Source organism: Tachyglossus aculeatus, chromosome 26 (assembly GCF_015852505.1).
Source record: "Tachyglossus aculeatus isolate mTacAcu1 chromosome 26, mTacAcu1.pri, whole genome shotgun sequence".
NCBI classification, from domain to species: domain Eukaryota; kingdom Metazoa; phylum Chordata; class Mammalia; order Monotremata; family Tachyglossidae; genus Tachyglossus; species Tachyglossus aculeatus.
The window spans coordinates 9,760,428-9,786,129 of NC_052091.1; the positions used below are offsets into that span (position 1 = coordinate 9,760,428).

General features: G+C 43.1%; 1 protein-coding gene and 1 long non-coding RNA gene across 8 annotated transcripts in view; one reads left to right on the plus strand and one right to left on the minus strand.

Annotated features, from left to right (window-relative positions):
* PIAS1 (protein inhibitor of activated STAT 1) overlaps positions 1 to 25,702 on the plus strand; it is a 163,263-nt gene that overhangs the window by 131,696 nt on the left and 5,865 nt on the right. For 6 of the 7 annotated variants that reach the window (XM_038767232.1, XM_038767236.1, XM_038767233.1 and 3 more), the window contains 6 exons: positions 3,187 to 3,292; positions 8,672 to 8,745; positions 18,657 to 18,817; positions 21,193 to 21,323; positions 21,915 to 22,104; positions 24,993 to 25,138. In XM_038767232.1, coding sequence (XP_038623160.1) covers positions 3,187 to 3,292; positions 8,672 to 8,745; positions 18,657 to 18,817; positions 21,193 to 21,323; positions 21,915 to 22,104; positions 24,993 to 25,138 — 808 coding nt within the window. The remainder of the gene's footprint in view (positions 1 to 3,186; positions 3,293 to 8,671; positions 8,746 to 18,656; positions 18,818 to 21,192; positions 21,324 to 21,914; positions 22,105 to 24,992; positions 25,139 to 25,702) is intronic. The other variant, XM_038767231.1, reaches the window with a different exon arrangement.
* Positions 699 to 3,244, minus strand: LOC119945937. The gene is made up of 3 exons (XR_005456342.1): positions 3,147 to 3,244; positions 1,738 to 1,876; positions 699 to 1,027 (listed from the first exon to the last, which is right to left on the minus strand). It is a non-coding gene; the product is annotated as an uncharacterized LOC119945937 (long non-coding RNA).

Genomic DNA, 25,702 nt, shown 5'->3' on the forward strand with positions numbered 1-25,702 from the left:
AGCCAGAGACTATTCAATCAATCAATCAGTTGTATTTATTGAGCGCTTACTGTGTGCAGAGCACTGTACTAAGCGCTTGGGAAGTACAAGTTGGCAACATATAGAGACGGTCCCTACCCAACAGTGGGCTCACAGTCTAGAAGGGGGAGACAGAGAACAAAACAAAGCATATTAATAAAATCAATAGAATAGATATGTACAAGTAAAATAAATAAATAAATAGAGTAATAAATACATACAAACATATATACATCTATACAGGTGCTGTGGGGAAGGGAAGGAGGTAAGGCGAGGCGGTGGAGAGGGGGAGGAGAGGGAGAGGAAGGAGGGGGCTCAGTCTGGGAAGGTCTCCTGGAGGAGGTGAGCTCTCAGTAGGGCCTTGAAGGAAGGAAGAGAGCTAGCTTGGCGGATGTTGGGAGGGAGGGCATTCCAGGCCAGGGGGATGATGTGGGCCAGGGGTCGACGGCAGGACAGGTGAGAACAAGGCACAGTGAGGAGATTAGCGGCAGAGGAGCGGAGGGTGCGGGCTGGGCTGTAGAAGGAGAGAAGGGAGGTGAGGTAGGAGGGGGCGAGGTGATGGAGCATCTTTATTTTAAAGACTCTTACTTCTTGAACAAGATCTCTCCTTGTTCAAAGTGCAATGATGGAAAAATATATGTACAAACCATATAACTGTTCTATATCCCCAACTCTTTCTGTTTAATCAAAATGGATTGTACTGAACAAATTTTAGGATAGCCTGCCATAATTTAAACAGTGATATTGCTTCCAGAATATTCAACAGCCTGTCCTAGTCAAAGAAAATAAGCTCCTGAACAATCAACAATACAAGTCTTTTCATTTGCATCTTGATCTTTGGGTCGTTGTGGTGGTGATTTCTTGTTCTGAATTTGTTCTTAGAATTGCCATCCATCAAAATCTTAGTATTTTCTTGACTGGTAAAGTCTGCTTTCTTTGTGATAGCACCCAGGAATGGTGTGAAAATGCTTTTTCAAACGTGAAAGTAAGACCACAAAATCCCGCAGAGCTAGGGACAGAGTAAAAGGAGAAAGGAGATGATGTCCCAACAAAAACCGTCTCTCTTGAAGATGCCAACTTCCCAATAGGACCTCAGAAATCCCGCAGGCTTGAAAGCCAAGGTGAATTCCCTAATGGGCAGCGATAAGTCGAGAGTGGCCAAACATGGTGACTCGTGAGCCACCATGTAGCCGGGCTTGCCCTTTTCCGCTTGCTGAGCGGCTCACCTGGCTCTGCTCCGTTCTGGATTATTTCTCCATGACTGCCGTATGCCACGGCTCCGGCCCTTTTAGGCTCTGCCTTTTATTGTTGGGAACATCCCTCCATCCACACAGGGCCGGGATTTATTGATTCCTAGTCACGACCGTCTCCCCCTCTAGACTGTCAGCTCGTTGCGTACAGGGACCATGCCTGTTTATTGTTGTATTGTCCTCTCCCAAGCACTGCACTCAGTGAGAGCTCAGTAAATCTGACTGACTGACTACCTGGTTCTCCCTCTGCCCCACCCCTCCCATCCCCAGCTCCTGCCCCAGTCGTCTCTCGTCGGCCGCCTTTGCTGTCCACTGTACCTCCCCTTCATCCAGCCCCCCGCTCCTCCCTCCATAATGTCCGCTCGACATTCTGGGTAAGGAATATTTTTCAATCTGCAGCTCTTGGCCACGTCGTGTTTTTGGTTTGTGGCTCTTGGGTTCTTGAGGCTCAGCCACCCCTGTACCGTACCTTTGGATGAGACATTTCGAACTCGTCGGGGGAAAGAGAGATAAATGAGCCCAAAACATTCCTCTCCCCATCTCTCCAACAAGCAAGAGCACACATTTTTGTGGTTGGATCTCTGTTAATGACTGTAAAAATTAGTTCCCTGTTATGGATACAAATGACATTTTAAAATATTAGACTTTTTTTTCTTTCCTCCTACCTTCTTCCGTTCTGTCAGGCTACATGTCTCAACAGGAGAGAACATACCTTTACACCAAACTTGTAGTTGTGGTTTCTACTCTATCTGTTTCTAAAGATTTACGAAGAGGTTGCCTTAGGCAAGTTTCTAGCTCCTTAGAGTCAAGCTGTCAGTAAATAATTTCACAGTGTTAATTAGCATTTTTTAAACATCTATCATAATTGAGGCATTAAACAAACAAGTGATAAAGATGAAGAGGCTTTCTTAATGCTGAAAGAAGAACTGTTGTAGCATATTGGATTTTTAGGTTGTGTTCTGAAACCATAGAAAATTTAAAAGCAACTTGGTTTCCAGTACTTCATGAATTATGAATTCCACTATTGTTTGCCTGTGTTTTGACTCTTCTTTAAAGAACATGCTATGTTCTATGCAGCAATTTTTCCTGTGAATCAGGATATACTGTTGATGAATTTGGAAATGACAGATTTGCCTCCCATAGACCACTGTGAGTGAAATCCTGCTTTTCAAAATCGTATATACGATGGAAATCCACGTTGGGCCTTATTGTGCATGCAGTCATCATCCTCTTTGGATCTCTTCCCATGGGTCCAGCACCAAATTCAAACTTCTCCTTCCAGAATCCTGTTCTACTCTCTCTGTGGCTCTGCTGTCTCTACCTCCTATTACCCAATCAAACTCTCTCCACTCTGCCTAGGCTTGTTGCTTGACTGCTTTCTTTGTTCCTTCTTCTGAGTCCTATCTGTTTATTCCTCCATGCTGGCAATGGGTATTTCCACACCAGTATGCCAGCCGGCACCGTTCAGATCCTTCCCGAAAATTCCCTTCTCACCTGAACTCTCCAATGGTCATATTGCTTAGAGGCCTGTTCCCTAACAATCAGAGATCTATCTGGTCGAAGGGAGAAAAGGTAGAAAGAAACAGCCAGACCCAACTGGAATTTCAATTACTTTTCCAGCAATGTCTGCTACCTTGGCATTCCCGTCAGTGGTAATTCTTACACCTCAAGTCACAAGGCACTGGCCAGGGTTTTCATTTGTCCTCACTGGGGGATTGTTTCAGATGGGTGCAATACAGTGGTTAAGCCCCCAGGTACAGTTAGTATCTTGTGAAATTTTGGGCATCCCACATTGGAAGCTGGCTAAAGAACTTAGTTCGGGGTGTGTGTGTGTTAATATGCACTGTTTTTGTACGCCTCTAACACAGATATTTAGACCTGATTCGTCTGACTTCCAATCTTGATGCTTATTTTTCAGAATTATTCCATGGCGGTCTATCTTGTAAAACAGTTGTCCTCCACAGTTCTCCTTCAGAGGTTACGGGCAAAAGGAATAAGGAATCCCGATCATTCTAGAGCTTTAAGTACGTATGCCGCATTATGTCTGTGTGAGATTTGCATCCAGAAAACGTATTTTGTCACAGTAGAATGTTCAACCAATCGGGGGTATTTGAAGGGCTTACTGTGTGCAGAGCCCTGCACTAAGCCTCAAGTTGTCCACTCAGAGAATTTTTGACTTGGCATTGTTCTTAATTCTTTGAAAAGGTCCTTGAAGCCTTAAAAATGCTTTGTTTTGAATTAACTCAGCCAAAAACAGGAGTATCTGAGGTGCTTTTGCTTCTTAGTCATTTTATATCATTTCCATTGTTGTTAAGTACCTTCAGGGAGTATTGCACATTAGAGCCAGTACCCAAATATCAAATTGTGTCATAGACTAAATGAGTGCTACTAGAATTCTGAAAAAAAAAATGAAGATCATTTGAATGGTTCTTTGAGGCCAGAGAAAAGTGCTGCGTGCACAGCACTGTACTAAGTGCTTGGGAAAACACAGATGAGAGACATGCCTACACCAGGAACTCACAGACTAATGAGGGAGGCACAAGAAATATCTCCATTTTACAGAATTGGAAATTGGGTATTTCACACTGGCTGAGGTGTTAAAGAGTAAATGTGAAAGAATTGCCTATTGGCTCCTAATATTCTAAATGTTGAAAGCCAGTGTGTATTAAATGATGGGATTGTGCTTGCCTAAGACCCTGATCCTGGTAAATCAGCCAGTGAGAATGATTTCCGTTCTTCTGAAGAATAATAATTGTGGTATTCGTTAAGAGCTTACAATATGCCAGGTACTATACTAAGTGCTGGGATAGATAGAAGATAATCAGGTCCCACACGGGGTTTACCATCTGTGTAGGAGGGAGAACAGGTACTGAATCCCCATTATGCAGGTGAGGGAATTGAGATAGAAAGGACTGTGATTTGCCCGAAGTCATGCAGCAGGAAGTGGAGGAACCAGGATTAAAACTCAGAGCATCTGACTCCCAGGCCCTTTCTCTTTCCAGTAGGCCATGCTGTATCTGTAGCCCTGGGGTGCTGGGCTATGAATTCAAAGGTTAAATTCCACTGGGTTTTAAGAGTGCATTTTCTGGAGCTAGAGTTTTAAATAGAAATATTAATAAAAGTAGGATCCAATGAGCCTAATCTAAATGTAAGGCTTTGTGTAAGAGCTGAAAGGAAGGAACCCACAGGGAATCATTCAGTCAGTGGTATTTACTGAGTGCTTACTATGTGCAGAGCACTGTACTAAGCCCTTGGGAGAGTACAATACAATGGTATTAGCAGATACATTCCCTGCTCATAATGAGCTTAAAGTCAAGATGAAAGAGGAGAGCATTCCATTTTGGTGTGTTGGGCTTGAAGTAGCAGTATGGCATCTGAAATTTTGAAGATTGTGATGGAAAGTATTGCCAAGAGAAAATCAGAATATCCAGAGGGAAGAATTGTAGTTAAGTAGTTCAGCATGCTGAAAGGGGACACACAAACACAGATATTTCCACTGGTTGTCCTTCATCCATAAATGAAGGATTCTATTTTGGTGGCTAAATTGGGTCCTGAAAGCCAAGCGTGCTGACTTCTTGGCTCATTTTCAGCACGGCCTCTTTGATGGTAGATTTCTCTCCTTACTGTGGACCTCTGTTTCTATCAGTAAAGTCATTCCCTCAAAAAAATTCCAAGAACACCCAATAAAAAACACAGCATAAGTGCAGGTGTGTTATCAAAGGGTGTGCTCACCTTTTGTAAAATTCTTCCACTTGTTCGCTGCTCCTTTCAGCAGCAGTAGCAGGGCCCCATCCATTGGGATTACCAGCCTACTTTTAGCGTCAGCACCATCCAGAGGAGTTGAGTATAGTGTTTTTGTTTGTTTTGGGGACCTTGTTGGTCGGGGGGGGGTGGGGTGCGGAGCCTCTTTAATGATATTTGTTAAGTGCTTACCATATGCCAGGCACTGTTCTAAGCACTGGGGCAGATACAAGCTAATCAAGTTGGACACAGTCATGCCCCATATGGGGCTCACAGTTTTAATCCCAATTTTACATACGAGGGAACTGAGGCCCAGAGAAATGCAGTGACTTGCCCAAGATCACACAGCAGACAAGTAGCAAAGTCCTTCTGACTCCCAGGCCTGTCATCTATCTCCTGGGCCACGCTGCTTCTCGAGTATTGCTCTAAAAACCGTTACAATCCATCAGCCAAGTGCAAAGGGAATCCCTTTTCATTTTTAGAACACTGAGATGGAGTGCCTTGTAGGCAGGGAATGTGTCTACAACTCTGCAGTATTGGACTCTCCCAAGTGCTTAGTGCAGTGCTTTGCATGCAGTAAGCGCTCAGTGAATACCATTGATGGATGGATATATATTTGAGGATGTGCTGGGGTTGATATTTCTGCTTGTATATTGTGAGCCACAAGGGGAGGATGACCTATAGGTTAGTGAGGACTGGATATATCCAAATGTAAATCAATAAGATTAGGACACATAGGGCTGGGGAAAGATCTAGGAAACTCCATGGTGACTGTGATAAAATCTGCCGTGATTGTAAGCTAATGAAGCCTTTACTGCCATGCTACCTTGGATTTATATGGAGTCTTCACTTGAGAACTCTTTCCATCAGAGAACTGCATTAAAAGTGATCGCCACTCTTGCTGCCTAATTTGACCAAAAAAATGAAGGTTATAATCATGAAAATAGTTTTGCCCTCATTTACGGTATTTAATACTCTAAAAATGCATTTTACCACCCTGCATTCCTTTGCGAACAAGTCATTTCCATCCAAACGCCCATTATTAGGGTTTAAAATGTATATATGCTCTGAAATCGATAATTGAGCAAATAAGGATATTTATTACTGTAATACTGTCGTAGAAATTTAAACAGGCAAATCACAAATTCCGTTATTGTTCCCTCAGCGGGCATAACTCTGTCCCTTCTGCTCATATGTAATATTTTGATCAACTTCTGAATGTTTCATCCACCCACATGTACACTAGTGTGCTGCCCGCACTGTAGTTTGGTAGAATTTACTGTTGCTGTGGGAGCAATAACGGAAATATCTGGATTATTGTATTTTATGATTTTCAAATCTCAACCACCAGATTCCCTTAGATTGCCTTTCTTTCTCTTCTTTTTGGCCTTACTATTTTATGCCTCCAAGGTAGGCAGCATAAATAGGAAAGCAGTTCTGATGTCAATATACCATAGTAGTAGTAATAATAGTAATAATAATTATGGGGGTATTAAGCTCTTACTACATGCCAAGCACTGTTCTAAGCACTGGGATAGGTACAAGGTTATCAGGTTATCCCATGTGGGGCTCGCAGTCTTAATCCCCAATTTACAGATGAGGTAACTTGAGGCACAGAGAAGTTGTGACCTGCCCAAAGTCACATAGCTGACAAGTGGCGGAAGTGGAATTAGAACCCATGTCCTCTGACTTCCAAGTCCAGGCTCTTTCCACTAAGGCATGCTGTAGTAATTGTTGTTGTTACTAGTATGTTTTAAATGCTGACTGCATGCAGCGTGCTGTACTAAACACTAGGAAAGAAAACCTGTCTCTTGAGGGGGCACACAAAGTAAAAATAAAAATGGGGAGAGAGACTGGTCAGAGGTACAGAAGGAGAGATGAACTAAGACCCCAGAAAGACCAAAACAAAGCTCAGCAGAGCATCAGGGCAGGAGGTGCAGAATTTCAGGCTCCTCGTGGCTCAGAGCCCACAGTCAATCAATCGTATTTATTGAGTGCTTACTGTGTGCAGAGCACTGTACTAAGCACTTGGGAAGTACAAGCTGGCAACATACAGAGACCGTCCCTACCCAACAGTGGGCTCACAGTCTAGAAGTCACAGTCACAACCCGACCCCAATGAAGGCAACAGAAGCATCTTTCTCAGTCTTCCTGAGGTGAAGCGGAGGTGGCACCAGACTGTGGCTGCTTTTCTTTGTCTGTCCCGCCGGGAAGGAGATTCCTGGGGGATGTGTGGGATCCTGTGGAGGCAACCTGGAATCTGGGGACGCTGAGGGCCCCAAGAGCCACAGTGGGAGTTGAAGTAAGGGCAGCAGATACCTTTCCCAGGGCCTGAGCTCGTATTTGAACTTCAAAGCGTTAGAAGCAACATGGAGTAATGGATAGAGCACGGGCCTGGGAGTCAGAAAGTTGTGGGTTCCAATCCCAGCTCTGCCACTTGTTTGCTGTGTGACCTTGGGCATGTCACTTCACCTCTCCGTGCCTCAGTTTCCTTATCAGTAAAAGGGGGAGTGAGACCATGAGCCCCATGAGGGACAGGGATTGTGCCCAACCCAATTTGCTTGTATCCACCCCAGCGCTTAGTACAGTGCCTAACGCACAGTAAGTGCTTAAAAAACACAACAACAACAATAATAATAATAATAATTATTATTATTATTATTATTATTATTATTATTATAGAGGTCCTGGGCCTTAAACGCTTCCCACTAAAGCACTGTGCATTGATGTGGTTCGGCTCCTGGGCTGGGTTTCCGAGCTGGGAGTCTTTAGACGTCTAGTTCACGGGTGGCCAAACTGAAGTCTGCGAGCCACACATGGCTCTTCTTCACATGCCGAGGGGCCAGCGTACCTATGCTCTATCATTTAGTATTTTTGCAGCTGCTCCAGCTGCCTCCTGTTGCCACATTTCCTCTTCCCTACCCCTCCCCCAACCCCCACCGCGAACACCTGTTCACCATACTGGTGAAAGGAATTTTTTCCAATCCGTCCTTCTCGGCCGTATTCTGGTTCGAGTCCGCCGCCTCTTTGGTACGTGAACCTTGGTCCCTCCTGCTATTGCTGCCCTTCACATGTCGGGGGGAAGATTCCATCAGAGTAGTCATTATGCTATCAGTCTACAGGCATTTTCCGATTCCTTTTTAAGAAAAATATATAGAAGGTTAAGGAAGACACAGGCGACTTTCATCTATGAATCATATATAAAAGACATCTGAATCTCTTTGAAAAGTCTTCTGTTGGGTGTGCTATCACTCATTGGCATCTGAGTAGATTTGTAACTGGCTTTGCGCTGTTTTGTAAATAGACATTAGGCTAACCAAGGTGAAATATTCAGTCTCCGTAATGACGACAATAAAAAAATTAAAAGGGACCTGCTTCCTGCTTGGGAAATTCTCCTTTTATGCTGCTGCATTGCAGTTTTTGGTTCCCCGGGGTGAGAAATTGGTAGCCTCCTAGGACATGCAGTCAGACTACACGCACGAGTGTTGCTGTCTCTGGCAGGAAGTGCAGGCGCTGTAGCTGTGGTTTCCTTTTTCACTGTGCCTATTGGAAATCTTTAAAGAAATTATTTAAAGGTATCTACAATATTTTTGTGTTGCAGTGGTGATGAATGAGTGATAAGCCATAATATTTTTCTGTTTGCCTTTCCTCATCGAATGACAGTTAAAGAGAAGTTGACAGCGGATCCAGACAGTGAAATAGCCACGACCAGTCTAAGGGTTTCGCTCCTCTGTCCAGTAAGTATTAAAAAACCAGCAATTGCATGAGTTTTTCTTCCCCATTTCCAAGATAAATCACCATCCCAATTTCCCATCACTTGAGAACTTACCTTAAATCTCTTCGACATATACCCATCCTGGAGGTGACTCGTTAAAGAAGACGAAATCTTTACATCTTCAAGATTCATACATTTTTGATACATGGAAGTATATCCTAAGGAAAGATCTTAATTCTAGCAGTAAAAGTACACTCAGAAATTCATTTTGGGGGTTTTAAAGCTGAAAAACTTGAGTTTGGGGATATAAAATAGCTTGTTTCTTGATGAGATTAGCTGAAAAGTGTACTTGAAAAATCTGGAAATAAGACCATATCCAAAGCAAGAGAGTAGGTGAAGTTTTCTAATCTCTATACTGAATTGTGGCTTACAGAATGATCAGATAGGAAGCATTAGTCCAAACTTTTCAGTTTTCTATAGTTTAAAATTTCACAGGGAATGAATTAAACAGTTTGAATATCATGTGTTCTGTTATTGATGACAGCTCTCAGCAAGCAAAAAAAACACTCTTCCTGATTTGGTTAGCTTACTCAAACCTGAAGTTGAAAATGCAGCGTTTAAATGGGAATCGGTCAGAAGCTAAATTACATATTTATTCTAAATTCATAAAAATTGAGGATAATAAGAGTATTAAACATGTAGCTACCTAGTTTTAGCATGTTCTTTCAACATTTTCTTGGCATTTTAATAAGTTAATTCTTTTAAAACCATTATTAATAAGTTCAAAGGACATTTGTACATATTCATATCTGAGAACTGTTGTTGTCAGAGAATGTGTGTACCAACTCTATTGTACTGTACTCTCCCAAGCACTTAGTACAGTGCTCTGCACATAGTAAGTGCTCAATAAATGCCATTGTTAATGAAAACTCTTCTCTCTTCCTCCATCCCTCTTCTCCCACCTTCTCCTTTCCTCCTTTTTTGCCTGTAAAAGCTTTAATACTGTTTAGTTCAGTGGTCAAATAAATTTTCATTCTTTTTCCTCAAGCGTCTATAAAAAAGATTCATTTTTAATATTCAGAAGGAGGCGCAAGAACAAATAGCTACATTGCACATTGACATTCCCTTAAATTATTCGTCCATGTCTTTTGTTTGCCTCTGCACTCGAATTTTAGGAATTGTTGAAGCTATGTTGAAGCATATTCATTAGAACATTAGCCACAGGAAGCAGTCAATGTAAACTGCCTCTTGTGAATCAATCAAGAAGTTTTCATTAGTGCTCCTACTTTGGAATGTGTCAGCTCTCTTTTGAGAGAGCTATTTGGTATGTTTAGGAAAGCATTGATTTCTGTTTGGCTCCTTGTTCTTTTTATTTTTCCCTCCTACTTCTTCCCACATACCCCTTTAATTGTGTGCAGTTTAATCAGTTCATTTAATAGTAGTGTCGACGTTGTGAATTTGCATAGATGATGGAACATTTAAAAATGTTGAGAATCACCGTCATTTTGTTGCACTGACTTATACCTGATCACAGAAAAGTGATACCACCAGTATTTGCTAGCGATATTTATGGAAAAACAGCTCTGTGTACTCTAGGTGTCTTTTAGTTAAAAAAATAATAAGCAGTGGTATCCCCATCTCTGTATCAAATTTATAAAATAATAAAGAAAGTTTCCCTTTGAAACAGGCAGATATGTCTCACTCTGCATTCAGATATTTCGGTTGTGATGCAGTGTTCAGGATAAATTGGGATTCTGTTGTCTGTGTGCCATTTAGCTAAAGGCAAAGAAAATGATTTAAACAGTCATCTTTGCTCTCAGGCAGGCTTATTTTTTTGCTACTGATTTATTAAAAATGCAACATGAAGAATTGGAGAAACCCTCTTGATGTGGCGGGAAGGAAGGGAGAGAGACAGACACACGCACACACTCTTTCGCCAGGCCTGTAAAATCTATGTAGCTCAATTACATGATAAAGAAAAAGATGTCAAAACATTATTCTGGGCAAGGAATATGAAGCATTTATGCAGGTTTCGTTAAACTTTTTCTCGGTCAAAATTCTACTTCCTCTTCCTTTTTTCTGAACCATTGAAAACAAAACAAAAATCCTCCCCCCACCCCCAAAAAACCCACTTCCCTTTCTTTGCCGAACCTTTTTTTTTTTTAAAACCACTTCACGGTCTTTCAGGTCCCTCTGGTTCAGGGAACTGGTTTCAACTTGTTTCAGAATGTTTCCTCTTCCCCTGTTTCATCATTGGTAATGATATACCTCAGGCATGCTATTATATTAAAATAAGCATGGTGGCTCAAACCACTCTTGGCCTATAAAGCTGCTTAAAACACTCATGAAAAGTTTTAAATAAGTGTGCATTTGCAATGCAAACATTCCTACCCACACATTTAAACCTCTTTTTCTGTTCATGGGGGAAAAGGATATGAAATAAGCATAAAAAGAGCTTTCAGCCCCAGTTGAGATAGAGTATCTGTCAAGAAGGTTTATTAATTCCCAACTTCTTTTACTGGCCTGTTCTGAGGATGTTGTGGTCTTAAAGCTTTCTGTGGAAAAGCAATTGAAGATAGACTAGGTGTCATTATTTAGGAAAGCACCATTGTCTTCTGCTGCCTTTGTGTCCATCATCACAATATTTAAGCATCTACTCAAATGGATTTGATGGTGGCCTTAGTGGTTAATTATTTTCCTATGGCACTTGATAAGTGCTTATTATGTGCCAGGCGCTGTTCTAAGCGCTGGGGGTAGATCCAAGGTGGACAGGTTGGACACAATCCATGTCCCACGTAGGGCTTCCGGTCTTACAGATGAGGTAACTGAGGCACAGAGAAGCTAAGTTTCTTGCCCAGGGTTACAGAGCAGGCAAGTGGCAGAGCCAGGACTAGTGCCCAGATCCTTCTGACTTCCAGGCCCGTGCTCTGTCCACTACGATTGATGATATTGATGACCTTAGCCTAACAGTTGCAGTTCTCCCAGAAGACAAATGAGCTATTGACCATCTGCCTGGGAAAGAGAAAAAATATATAGCAGCTTCAAAATCAAGGCATCTCGACTTGTGGGATTTGGATTGGGCATAGGAACCACGTTCTTGCCCTGCAGCTATAGGTGTCTGGTCAATGCATGGTTCCCAAAATCCATTCCCCTTCCTTCACCCCCACCCTCCCCTCTGGTGGGAAGCTTGTGTGACTGTGATGAAAATCCCTGGAGGGTGGTGGAAGGACACAAGGAAAATAAAAGGCAAAGTGAGCACAAGGAAAAGGAGGAGCCTAAGTGCTTACTGTGGCACAGGAGAAATAGAAATTTCCGTTTGCTGAAACAGTCTAATGGTGAAGATTGTCATCTCCCCGACTGAAAAATCTTTACAAGAAATAAAAAACAGCCCCCCAAAAACCTCGTCATCTGGGCTGAATGTTTTTTAGTCAAGGAAACTCAGCCTCAGGCAGCTCACTGGGGATTTGAGAACCGTTCAAAATGATCTAAAGTCGGTTTCTTCCACTTAACAGATATATTCTTCTCTCTTCTGGGCTGATTCATTCAATCATTCAATCATATTTATTAAGTGCTTACTGTGTGCAGAGCACTGTACTAAGCGCTTGGGAAGAACAATACAGCAATTAACAGTGATATTCCCTGCCCATAACAAGCTCACACCCCTACTCTTAGAGAAGCAGCGTGACTCAGTGGAAAGAGCACGGGCTTTGAAGTCAGAGGTCATGGGTTCAAATCCCCACTCTGCCAATTGTCAGCTGTGTGACTTTGGGCAAGTCACTTAACTTCTCTGTGCTTCAGTTCCCTCATCTGTAAAATGGGGATGAAGACTGTGAGCCCCCTATGGGACAACCTGATCACCTTGTAACCTCCCCGGTGCATAGAACAGTGCTTTGCACATAGTAAGCGCTTAACAAATGCCATCATTATTATTATTATTACTCTTTGCCAGAGGAGTGTTTGTGGATGGAGGGGGGCAGCTTTAAGAGAAAAGGATTCTGTTTCCTCCCCTCTCCCTATTCGGAGGCAGGGGACTGAACTAGATGACCCTTTTTGCAGTTCCTTACCTATGCAGTAGATTGAGCACAGGCCTGGAAGTCAGAAGGTCATGGTTCTGATCCCAGCTCTGCCATTTGCCTGCTGTGCAGGCAAGTCACCTTGAGCAAGTCACTTTGCTTCTCTGGGCCTCTGTTACCTCATCTGGAAAGTGAGGATTGAGACCGTGAGCCCCACGTGGGACAACTTGATTTGCTTGTATCCTCCACAGCACTTAGTATAGTGCCTGGCACATAGTAAGTGCTTAACAAATACCATTACTGGTATTAGTTTTTATCAGGTGGAGATTTGGGTGTTTTTTGGGCGGGACTGGCGGTTGGGGGGTTTGATGGAGAAATCCACTTGGGATAAGGCTAAAGTTGTACCAGCCTAGCGTTGGGGGGTTTCACCTCGTAAACAAGAATGGTTTTTGCGCATAGTCGACACATCCCACCTTCGGGTTCTGTGCCTAGGAGTCCTGCCATCAGCTGCTCTCCCAAACAGACAAGCTGCGTTTCAGGCTTTCTTTTTTCCCATCCCCAGCCTCCTCCTGCCAACTAGGGGGGATGGGCTCTCTGTAGAACTCCCTCCCCCTTGAATCCAATCAAAGGCTGGCTTCAGTTGGGGAGGGGGATGGAGGGGCAGAGATCAAACGCGGACTCCAATTAGATGGTGAACCTCTTCGTATTGGAGAATGAGAGAAGCTATAATTAGCCCATCTTCTCGGGCAAGGACCCCGATCAGTTGGAGAGGACCGTGCGAGGAGCTGGCGGTCTAATTATAGCTCCTCCTTCCTCCGATCTGAAGAGGCAGGCTGGTGGTGGCATAAGGGGAGGGAGCACGGAGCTTCCAACCACCCCCAGGCAGCAGCTGTCAGTTGGGCTAATTAAGAGGCACACACGAGGACGCCACGAAAGTTCATCAAATTCCCCAACTTTGACGTGCCGTTCCCCCCATCACGCTCCATCTTGACAAGAAATGGGAGAAACAAATTGTCTCGTTAACGGGCTAAGTCAGGTATCATTAGCTCCATTGAGGCCCAGATGGAATCTGTGAAATATCTTCCTTCTGTTCGCTCCATCGCGGGTAAACACAGATCACAATTCTCCGGGCCCAACGGAACCGACAGTTGCCACAGAGACGCCGTGGATGCTCTTTGCGGGAATTATCTAATTGGAAAGAGGCTCTTTGTTCTCTCGGAGTTGTCGTTTTTGGTTGCCTTAATTTTGTGAGAGTGCCATCCCGTGGCACCCCTAATTTATCCTCTTGCTAGGGAGCCTGTCCCCCACAAAGAAGTCCAGTTTGGTATTCGACTCATTTTCGCAAAAACACCTACTCATGTACAGTGAAGATTTGACTAGGAGTACGTGGTGTGGGATTCTATTTCCACCTCCACGTAAGCTCTTTGTGGGCAGGGACTGTGTCTGTTTTATTGTCCTCTTCCAAGCACTTAGTGCTGTGCTCTGCACACAGAAAGCGCTCAATAAATACTATTGAATGAATGAACAGATTAATATGTTGCTTCTGCAGGAAGCCATCTGACACTGCTACAAACCTAGAGCATGTGGGTGGCCCCACATTAGTGCAAAAGCAATCAGTACTGTTGATTTGGCACCTATCAATCAATTGATGCAATTTATAGAGTGCCTCATGAGCAGGGCCCTATAATAGTTGCATGATAGAATACAGTGGAAAAAACTCAAGCACCTGTCTTGCGGCAGTAGCTAGAAAAGGTGCCCTACTATATTTTCATGAATAAAGTGTGCAAGATACTCCTTGGCCTTCATACAATCTCACCGTCAGCATTGTCATCTCCCTGCCTCTGGCCTGGAACCCCCTCCCGCTTCGTATCCAACAGACAGTCACCTTACCACTTTCAAAGCCTTATTAAAATCACACCTCCTTCAAGAGGCCTTCCCCGACTAAGCCCTCATTTCCTCGTAGTAATAATGATGATGATGATAATAATAATAATAATGGCATTTATTAAGCACTTACTATGTGCAAAGCACTGTTCTAAGCGCTGGGGAGGTTACAAGGTGATCAGGTTGTCCCATGGGCTCTTCTCCCACTTGCTTCTGCGTGGCTCTTGCACTTGGATTTGCAACCCTTTATTCACCCCTCCCTCTGCCCCACAGCACTTCTGTACGTACCTGTAACATATTTATATTGTCTGCCCCTTTAGACTGTAAGCTTCCTGTGGGCAGGGTGCATGCCTACCAACTCTGTTATGTTGTACTGTCCAAGTACTGTCCAAGTGTTTAGTACAGTGCTCTGCACACAGTAAGTGCTCAATAAATTCATTCATTCCATCGTATTTATTGAGCACTTACTGTGTGCAGAGCACTGTACTAAGCACTTGGGAAGTACAAGTTGGCAACATATAGAGACGGTCCCTACCCAACAGTGGGCTCATGCTGCTTTCCATAATTTCACACTACGTAGACTATTCAGCTATCAGAAGACAACACGACTATCCCCTCAAGTCCAATACAATTGACAGTCTTCAAACAGAAGAACACTTAGATGATTTTCATAAAGAGACTGTTGAGTGTGTACTGGATATTTAGAGATGTAAAGACTGAGATACCTGCAGACTACATTTACAACGCAGGAGAATGGAAAAGCACTTAAATCCACTGCCCACCTAGACCAGAAATGGTGAGAGTGGGAGGTAGTTTTGGTCAGTGGATGCCTGGCCAGATGGGCCAAGGTAAGGGAAAGAAACCATCCTTTTTTAAAAATGGTATTTGCTAAGCACTTATTGTGTGTCAAACACTGTTCTAAGTGCTAGGGTAGGTACAGGTCAATTAGGTTGGACACAGTCCCTGCCCCGCATGGGGCTCACAGATTAAGTAAGAGGGTGAACAGGTGTTGAATCTCCATTTAATCGTAGAGGAGTTTAAGGCAGAGACAAGTCAAGTGACTTGCCCAAGGTCACACAGCTAGCAGTTATATTTATTGAGCACTTACTATGTGCTGAGCAATGTACTAGCATTTGGGAGAGTACAGTCCAACAGAAGTAGTGGACACATTCCCTGCCCATAGCGAGCTTACAAGATGGAGTACCGGTTTCAAATTCATGCTGTTGAGAGAGCCTGATTTCTCTTGATTATTTATCCTCAGTGCCTCCCACACTACAGGGTCCTTAGGGGAAGCAGCATATGTAGAGGATAGAGCTCAGGCCTGAGATTCAGAAGGTCATGGGTTCTAATTCTGGCTCCACCACTTGTCTGCTGTGTGACCTGGAGCAAGTCACTTCACTTCTGAGCCTCAGTTACCTCATTGGTAAAATGAGAATTGAGGCTATGAGCCCCACATGGGACAGGGACTGTGTCCAACCTGATTTGCTTGTATCCACCCCAGCTCTTAGTACAGTGCCTGGCACATAGTAAGCACTTAACAAATAACCACGATTATTACTATTATTATTATTATTTTGGTTTGGGATAACCTGGAAACACAATCTCAGTGACCACAGTGACTTGCCCACAGTCACACAGTAGACAAGAGGGGGGGCCGGGATTAGAACCCAGGTTCTTCTGACTCTCAGGCCTGTGCTCTATCTGTTAGACTGTGCTGCTTCTATTTATGTATATTGAATGTTCTGCTTTAAAGTAGTTGATCCTAGATCTTTAGGATAAGAACCTAGCGCAAGATAATACAATGTGCATAATATTGTCACAGAGTTTGTCCTGATGCATGTTGTGTAAGTGGGTAAAAACTGCCAAAATGCGTAAGAGAAACTTGTTGCATAATCGGAAAAGTGGAGTTATGACTTTAGGATAACAGTTGGGATTTTAGAGCTACCTGCAGTCATAAACTCAGAATAAGTTTGACAGGACAAGTAAACACCATTTCTTATTCTGATTAATTTGCTCTCCCGGGTTTAAGTGATTTCCTTTCTGACAAACACTTGGACTGAATTAGAGTACAATAGGAGGCCATCTAATACATGAACAGGAAGTGGTTAGTGCAGGGTATTGAATGTTGAGTTTTCTAGATTTTTTCTACCTCTTGGGTGGCTTGCTAAATTACTCGGAACAAATATGTTTTTGCGCTGAATTTAACTAATCTCAATAATGGGATGATTCTCTTAGTCATATTGTCCCAAAAGTCTGGCACCCCCCGCCTTCCTTAATCCCCCCCAGACCACCATCCTTATCATCTTCATAACCCATCCAAAATTCCACTTCCTCCAGTACTTTGATTCTTATTAACCCATTGGCTGCCATTTTGCATTTCTGGGTGTATTCATTTGAGCTCATCCTCAGAACTCATGTAATGATGGTGTTTGTTAAGCACTTACTATGAGCCAGGCACTGTACTAAGTGCTGGGGTGGATACAAGCAAATCGGGTGGAACACCACCCCTGTCCCATGTGAGGCTTATAGTCTCAATCCCCATTTTACAGATGAGGTAAATGAGATCCAGAGAAGTGAAGTGACTTGCCCAAAGTCACAAAGCAAACAAGTGGTGGAGCCGGGATTAGAACCCATGACTTTCTGACTCCCAGGCCTGTGCTCTCCTCAGTTACCTCATCTGTAAAATGGGGATTAAGAATGTGAGCCCCATATGAAACAGGGACTGTATCCAACCTGATTAGCATGTACCTACCCCAGGGCTTAATTCAGTGCTTGGCACATTATAAGCACTTGACAAAAAAAAAGACACAGCAAATCAAGACTTCCTGGGGGAAAAAATATCAGGTTTTCAGATACGGTTCTCAATCCTAGTTTTGATATTCAAACATTTCTCCAAGACAAAAGGTTAGGTACTATGTTTCTAAACCTTCCTCCCCCTCCCAAGTTTCCATAGGCAGGAGCAATGGAACTCAGCTTGAAAACTCCAGTGGCTACCAATCAATCTGCGCATCAGGCAGAAACTCCTCACCCTGGGCTTCAAGGCTCTCCATCACCTCGCTCCCTCGTACCTCACCTCCCTTCTCTCCTTCTACAGCCCAGTCCGCACCCTCCACTCCTCCACCACTGATCTCCTCACCGTACCTCGCTCTCGCCTGTCCGCCATCGACCCCCGGCCCACGTCATCCCCCGGGCCTGGAATGCCCTCCCTCTGCCCATCTGCCAAGCTAGCTCTCTTCCTCCTTTCAAGGCCCTGCTGAGAGCTCACCTCCTCCAGGAGGCCTTCCCAGACTGAGCCCCTTCCTTCCTCTCCCCCTCATCCCCCCTCCATCCCCCCATCTTACCTCCTTCCCTTCCCCACAGCACCTGTATATATGTATATATGTTTGTACATATTTTTTACTCTATTTATTTTATTTGTACATATCTATTCTATTTATTTTATTTTGTTAGTATGTTTGGTTTTGTTCTCTGTCTCCCCCTTTTAGACTGTGAGCCCACTGTTGGGTAGGGACTGTCTCTATATGTTGCCAATTTGTACTTCCCAAGCGCTTAGTACAGTGCTCTGCACATAGTAAGCGCTCAATAAATACGATTGATGATGATGATGATGATGAATGGGTGAAAAAGCATTTTCTTAAAAAAAAACAAAAAAACAAAACTGAAATAGTTGTCCTAAACAATGAACAATGTAATGTATATAGAAAATTTTTCCTTTAAGTCTCCTAAAGACTCCAGAGTTAGAATTCATAGTTGAATAAATACGTTAAGGCAATTATGAGTTATGCAAACCATATAGCCAGAGAGCATAGATGAAAATCAATAAAAGATCTGAATGTTTTAAATAGAGATTTGGGTTCTCCACTGTGTTGAATAAAGCCTTTTTCAGAAAGCTAAACAGATGTTAATCAGAACTTTTGCACATTAAATGTTGAATATTTCAGCATTTGGAAATTTAAATTATGAAAAGTAATCTTGTCAAATTGTTACTTATTTGGAGCTGCAGTGCACTAACACTCTCTCTCCCTGTCTCTCAAAGCTTGGTAAAATGCGACTGACTATTCCTTGTAGAGCATTGACTTGTTCGCACTTGCAGTGTTTTGATGCCACTCTTTATATTCAAATGAATGAGAAAAAACCAACTTGGGTTTGTCCTGTTTGTGATAAGAAGGCTCCCTATGAACATCTTATAATTGATGGGTAAGTCACCTTGTAAACCAGCTTTATCCTTATAATTCACCATTAGTTCATTCCAGGTTTTGGTTGTTTTAGACTCTTTTGGGGGAGAGTTTGTTTTCCAACTTGGGCTCATGGCTGTCTGATCCTTAATGTTCATATCCTCAAAGTTGCATTATAAATAAGAACATTTTTTATAATTTTCCCTTTTTGACAAAATGATATCTGGGGAACTGCATTCTGCACTGTTTATTCTCCTGTTACCTATAAATCAATGTGGTACTACTTTCTTTTTTTGATATGTGCCAATTTAGTTCTTTGAATGATCTGTGACAGTTTTCCTACAAAGGAATCTCTGCAAAGTTAGATTTTACTATTCCTGTGTTGACTTTAATATTCACTTCTTTATTGGATCTTTTTAATAATGGTAATGAAAATGGTTAGTCCCTTCAGTTAGCTCTTCCAACCTACTGCAGAAATGCAAGATGTTGGATTTGCTAACTTGGATTTACTAGAGAAAAATTGTCATCAGAAACACTCATGGTCCTAATCGAGATATGCTTGTTTACTTAACAGGAACTCCTCCCTCACCAACCTATTTAATCTATCTAGAGTGAGGCCAAAAGGAGACCAGATTATGATACTCTTATGTGGAAGACCCAGGCTGAACTTTATTTACTCATTCCTGGGGATTGAAAAGAGCTCCACTCAAACTGAGAAGTCTCTCTATTCTCCTATCCTAAAGACCCAAATAAATCAAGGAGCAAGCAGCCCAGTCTTTCTGATACAGACTTTCCTCTTGCCTTCCTTCTCCCTCCACCCCTCACTGTCCTCCTCAAATTCATACCATGCTAATGGTACTGTAAAGATTTGATTTCTCTTCCTCACTCTTCTTTTCCTCTCCCCCCACCCACACCCCTCTTTCCTTCTCTCTTTCCACCTAGTCCTGCTAGATTTCTTGACTTCCTTTCTGCCATCTTGTCTCCATTTTCCTCCTTCCATCCAATTTAGTTTACTTCTTTCCATCTTGCCTCCCCTGTCACCTGTCATGTGCTCTGAGAGATCCAAGAGAGAAAGGTGAAAATCAATTAAATGTTTCCTGTCATTCATTAATTTATGCTAATGTCAATTTATATTTTGACTTGAAGTGTTTTTTGGTTGGGGTTGGGGGTGAAATTTATTTTTTGTTGGCTCAGCTGGGTAAAGAACCTGAAAAAAATTTGAGCTTGGCTTGAAACCTTGAGAGTAAGTTGCAAGAATAGTACCTGTTGGGGAATTTCAAAGTTCATAAAGCCCTTCAGTCATATTGAGGAAACATCATATTCATGCCAAATGGCAGTAATGTCACTAAGTTAAATCAGCATGGCTTATTGGAAAGGGCATGGACTTGGGAGTCAGAGGACATGAGTTCTAATTCCGGCTCTGCCAATTGCTTGCTGTGGGACCTTGGGCAAATCACTTGATTTTTCTGCCTCAGTTATGTCATCTATATAATGCGGATTAAATCCTTGTCCCTGTCCCTGCCCACCCACCTCATCTTAGACTTTGGGAGGCTGAGAGGCAGGAGCTGTGTCCAACCTGATAAACTCGTACCTACTCCAGCACTTAAAACAGAGCTTGGCACATAGTAATAATAATCATGGCATTTAAGTGCTTACTATGTGCCAGGCACTGTATTAAGCACTGGGGTGGATACAAGCATATTGGCTTGGACACAGTCCCCGTCCCACATGGGGCTCACCGTCTAAATCCTCAGTTTCACAGAAGAGGTAGCTGAGGCACAGAGAAGTGAAGTGACTTACCCAAGGTCACACAGCAGGACAAGAAGCAGAGCCAGCATGACAACCCAGCTCCTTCTGACTCCCAGGCCCGTGCTTTGTCCACTAGGCACATAGTAAGCACGTAACAAATGCCATTTTAAAAGAAGTGACATTGGTCATTCCTGTAGTGGTCAGAGCTCTTTGTCAGCACTTAGGAATAATGAGTGGAATTTTGTGCTTACTGTATGTAAAAGCACTGAGCTAAACACTGGGCCAAAGAAAAGATAATTGGATCGGACGCCTTCCCTGACACAGAAGGGACTCACAGTCTAAGAGGCAGGGAGAGTAGTCGTCTTATGCCCATTTCACAAATGAGGAAGCAGAGTAAATTGAGAGTTGAAGTGACTTGCTGGGGGAAACCCAGCAGGCCAGGGGAAGAAATGGAGTTAGATCCCAGGTCTCCTGAATCCCAGCTCCTGGTTTTTTCCACTAGGCCATTCTGCTTCGCTCACTTGCTGCAGCTAACAGGAGAAGCAGATTTTCAGTTATCTGTGAATAGTCAAGAAAGCAGATCTAATTAACTCTCAGTTTTTCATTAAAATGCTTTTACCTGTGTGACGAAAAATCTTTCTGTTTTAGTTTATTCATGGAAATCCTGAAGTGTTGTACAGATTGTGATGAGATCCAGTTCAAGGAAGATGGGTCTTGGGCACCGATGAGATCGAAAAAGGAAATACAGGAAGTGACCGCATCCTATAATGGGGTTGATGGTGAGTGTTGATTTTCTAGATGTAGCTGCTTCCTCTGCTGTTCGTAAATATCTGTTTTCAGTACTAAAATATTTGAGGGTTTTTAAAGAAGCGGGCAGTTTATGAAGAGTTCAGTAAACCTTGGATTAAATTGATGCCTCAGCGTTCAAAAGTAGGGAAAGGAAATTCCTCTCCAAACTTTTGTTTTCAGGGCATCAGATTTCAAAGTAACGTAATCAAATGTTTCATTTGGCAAGACCATACTTTGGAAATGTTATCCTTTTTCATTTGTAGTCAATTTCTTTCAGGGGAGGGTTAGTCCTTTCAGCTTTTTTTGTTTCAATTTTATGTTACGTAAGTTTTATTCTTTGTGTGGATCTTGGGGATTTCTTTTTTTCATAAGTCTGGTTCTGGCTTTCATTCCTTGGGTGGGTATATATCTCCTTGGGGAGAAGCAGCACACTTAACTTTATGACTGCCAGCGGCTTAGTGGAGGTAAAGTCTCTGGCAAAGAAATCTCAAACATTGTAGTTCAAAAAAAAAAAAAAAACCGAAACACCACCACCAAAAGAGGAAAGGAAAAACAAGCTGTGTTTTTTTGGTAATCTTTAGGGTGCTTGAGTTCTTCCTTGGATCACCAGGTGTCTTCTCACCAGCAGTCCTCAAACAAAAATAAGAAGGTAGAGGTGATTGATCTAACTATAGACAGCTCTTCTGAGGAAGAGGAGGAGGAGGAGGAGGAGCCCTCTGCCAAGAGGACCTGTCCTTCGGTTTCTCCTGCATCGCCATTAAACAATAAAGGGTAAGCGGTAGAGCGGAAGAATACTGTCACAAACCAGTGAAGCTGAAAATGGGTTTGGCAAATACTGATGGAGAATTTTTTCTACAAACTTTCCCCCCTTGGAGTGAATTTTTCACGCAACTAAAATGGAATTTGGAAGTGGCATTGTAGGGCCAGTTCCTAGGCTGGTTTGCATAATTTACTAGGGAGCTGTTTGGGTCTAGGGGCAGAGTGCTATTTCTTGGAGAAGGCCATTGGTACAGTTTCTAGTACTAGACTATAAGCCCCTTGAAGACAGAGAATGTGTCTACCAGCTCTGGGGTTTTTATTTTATTTTATTATTTTATTTCATTTTATTATGGTACGCTTTCTGTATGCCAAACACTCTTCTAAGTACTGGGGTAGGTACAAGGTAATCAGGTTAGACATAGTCCCTGTACCTCACATGGGACTCACAGTCTTAATCCCCATTTTACATACCAGGTAACAGGCACAGAAAAGTGAAGTGACTTGCTCAAGGTCACATACTAGGCCAAGGTAGAGAAACAGCATGGGGTAGTGGATAGAGCACGGACCTGGATTCTAATCCTAGCTGCACCACTTGTCTGCTTTGTGATTTTGGGGAAGTCATCTCACTTCCTCTGTGCCTCAGTTCCCTCATCTGTAAAATGTGGATTGACTGTGAGCCCTAGGTGGAACGTGGACTGTATCCCACTTGATTAGCCTGTATCTACCCCAGTGCTTAGAACAGTGCCTGGCACATACAGCTTAGAATAGTGCCTGGCACTTAGTAAGCGCTTAACACATTCCATTAAAAAAAATCTGCAAGCACCTGTTCCGACTAGATTTTTTTACCCTCACCCACACTAGTCAAGCGCGAAGAGTGGTGCTCTTAGGTAATAATCAGCCAATCAGTGGTATTGATTGAGTGCCTACTGTGTACAGAACACTGTAACAAGGACTTGGGAAAGTACAAGACAGTGGAGTTGGTAGATGAGATTCCTCCTGCCCTCGAGGAGCTTGCAGTCTCCAGGAGGAGGTAATACTGGCTAGCATACCGAACAGCTAGGTGGCAGGCCTGGGAATAAGCTCCTCCTCATCCATTATTTTGCTGCTTTGTCTTTATGGCAAGGTGGACTTGAGGGGGGTTTTGTTCTGTTTTTTCAAGAAAGTGGAGTGGGGTGGGGGGAATCATCACCATCAGTGGATTTATTGAGTGCTTACTATGGGCAGAGCACTGTACTAAGCCCTTGGGAGAGTTCAGCATAACAAAAGTGGTAGGCATATTCCCTGCCCACAAGAGGCCTGGAATTGATCACTGGGTGGAGCTAGAATAGTTTACGGCATTAATGCTCAGCCCATATTTGTTGGATACTCCCTGTAGAATCATGGCTTGTCTAAATACAGATTGTTAGTAGAGAGTATGCAGTTGGTGATACCTGAATTTTTTAAAACCCTAGATGCCTGTTTTGAAGAAGCAGTGATAATGCATTTCTTCCAACTAAAATAGACTTCATCTTTTAAAGGAGAATTTGAACTGCGTAGTTGCTCTGTAATGAATCAATCAATGGTATTTATTGAGTACTCACTATGTGCAGAGCACTGTACTAAGCACTGGGAAAAGTACAATACAACAGAATTAGCAGGCATCTATTTTATGCTAATTCATTTATGCTAATTCAGAGCATAAAATATTGTTAATACTGCACAGCCCAACAGTTCCTTCAGGGTTTCCTTTATAGAAATTCAGCCCTGTACCTTGTGTTGGCTAATTTAGTAAGACACCACCAGTTTCCTGAGGTGACTAGGCATCACACATTAATATCGGTAAACTAGTTTGGCCGGTCTCCTATCTAGCAATCAAGTGGATGATCAGCAGGAAATCGGATCGATTCGGGCTGTTTCCTAGGCGAAGTTACTCCTATCATGGTGGCGAGGTTCTTGCTATATTTGTATGGGTATGAGTTCGCTTGAGAAGTAAAGCCTGCCTGACTTTTTGTTACTTTCCTTGGGCCTTGGAAACGAAGAAATTGGATTTCAGGAGCATCTGGCAAAAGTGAAAGTGAAAGCGAGTCATAGAACTCTGCACAGGGGCCAGTGCTTAGGTTTGGCTGGGCTCACATAGTTTCTCTTCCTGCCCCTGCCCCCTGATTTTCTCCTGCCCCTCCCCCTACTCATTAGCCACCTTCCAATCCCACTCCTTGCTTTTGCTGTGAGAGAAAGGGGATCCAATACAAAGTTGAATGACTCTTTTAGTTTCAGGGCCTGCTGAGTTAAAAAAAACACCCAGAAAACAGGGTTATTATGAAGGTGGAGTGTTAGCTCATCCCCTCTTCCTGGCTTATCTCTTGCCATGCTCTTCTTCTCCCCTCCTAGTCTCTACTTCTGGTCCTGTGTCCTTTGTTTGGATTGTCTTTTTTTTTTCCCTCCCCAGGGGAGATTGGGCTGAGTGTTCACCCTTATTGGTATTTATTGAGTCGGGAGTTGAGTGCAAAGCACCATACAAAAGCAAGACAAAAATCACTGACCTCAAGAACCTTACCATTGAAAAGGGTGGACACGCAGAGGATGGGCCTGGGAGTCAGAAGGACCTGGATTCTAATCCCGGCTCTGTCACTTGTCTGCTGTGTGACCTAGGGCAAGTCACTTCTCTGTGCCTCAGTTACCTCATCTGTAAAACAGGGAATGGGAGTGTGAGCCCCTTGTGGGACAAGGATTTAGTCCAACCTGATTAACGTGTATCTATCCCAGCGCTCAGAACAGTATACGGTACATAGTAAGTGTTTACCAAGTACCGTAATTATTATTCTTTACAAGTAGTGGGGGTGGGAGGAAGGCCATAATAGTTATAGCCCTTTATGAATTTAACCAAACCGACTTAATTAAAACTGCAAATCTTTCTCTCTCAGTAGCATTTTAAATCTGCCTCACCAAGCATCTCCCGTGTCAAGAACCCCAAGCCTTCCAGCTGTTGACCCAAGCTACATTAATACTTCTCTCATACAAGACTACAGACACCCATTCCATATGACACCCATGTCATATGACCTGCAAGGTAGGTTGCTCAGTTGGAAAGTGGGCTTTTGAGTATTGAACATCAAATCTAAAATGTCCTTTTACGAATGAGTTTAAGAGGCGGGGATGGTTCTGAAATTTACAAGGACTTGAACCCCACAGTTGGGGCATTAGCATGGCCTAGTGGAACAAGCACTTATCCGGGACTTGGGGGACCTGGGTTCTAGTCAGAGCTTTGCCACTTGTCTGCTGCATGACCTTGGGCAAACAGCTTAACATCTCTGTGCCTCAGTTACCTCATCTGTAAAATGAGGATTGAATATCTGTTCTCCCTCCTCCTTGGATGGTGAGCCCCATGTGGGATGGGGACTGTGTCCAACCTGTTTATCTTGATTCTACCTCAGGGCTCAGGACAGTGCTTGGCACATAGGAAATGCTTGACAAGTACCATTTTTAAAGCAACAACAAAAATTGGAACAGTTCAGATTCTCTATTTGTGAATGTAAATGTGCGTCGCGTGGTTTATTATGCCTGGAATTCCTGGCCACTGGGCCCCCAGCCGACAGCCAGTGAGTTGATTCAATCTTTCATTCATTTGTTCAAT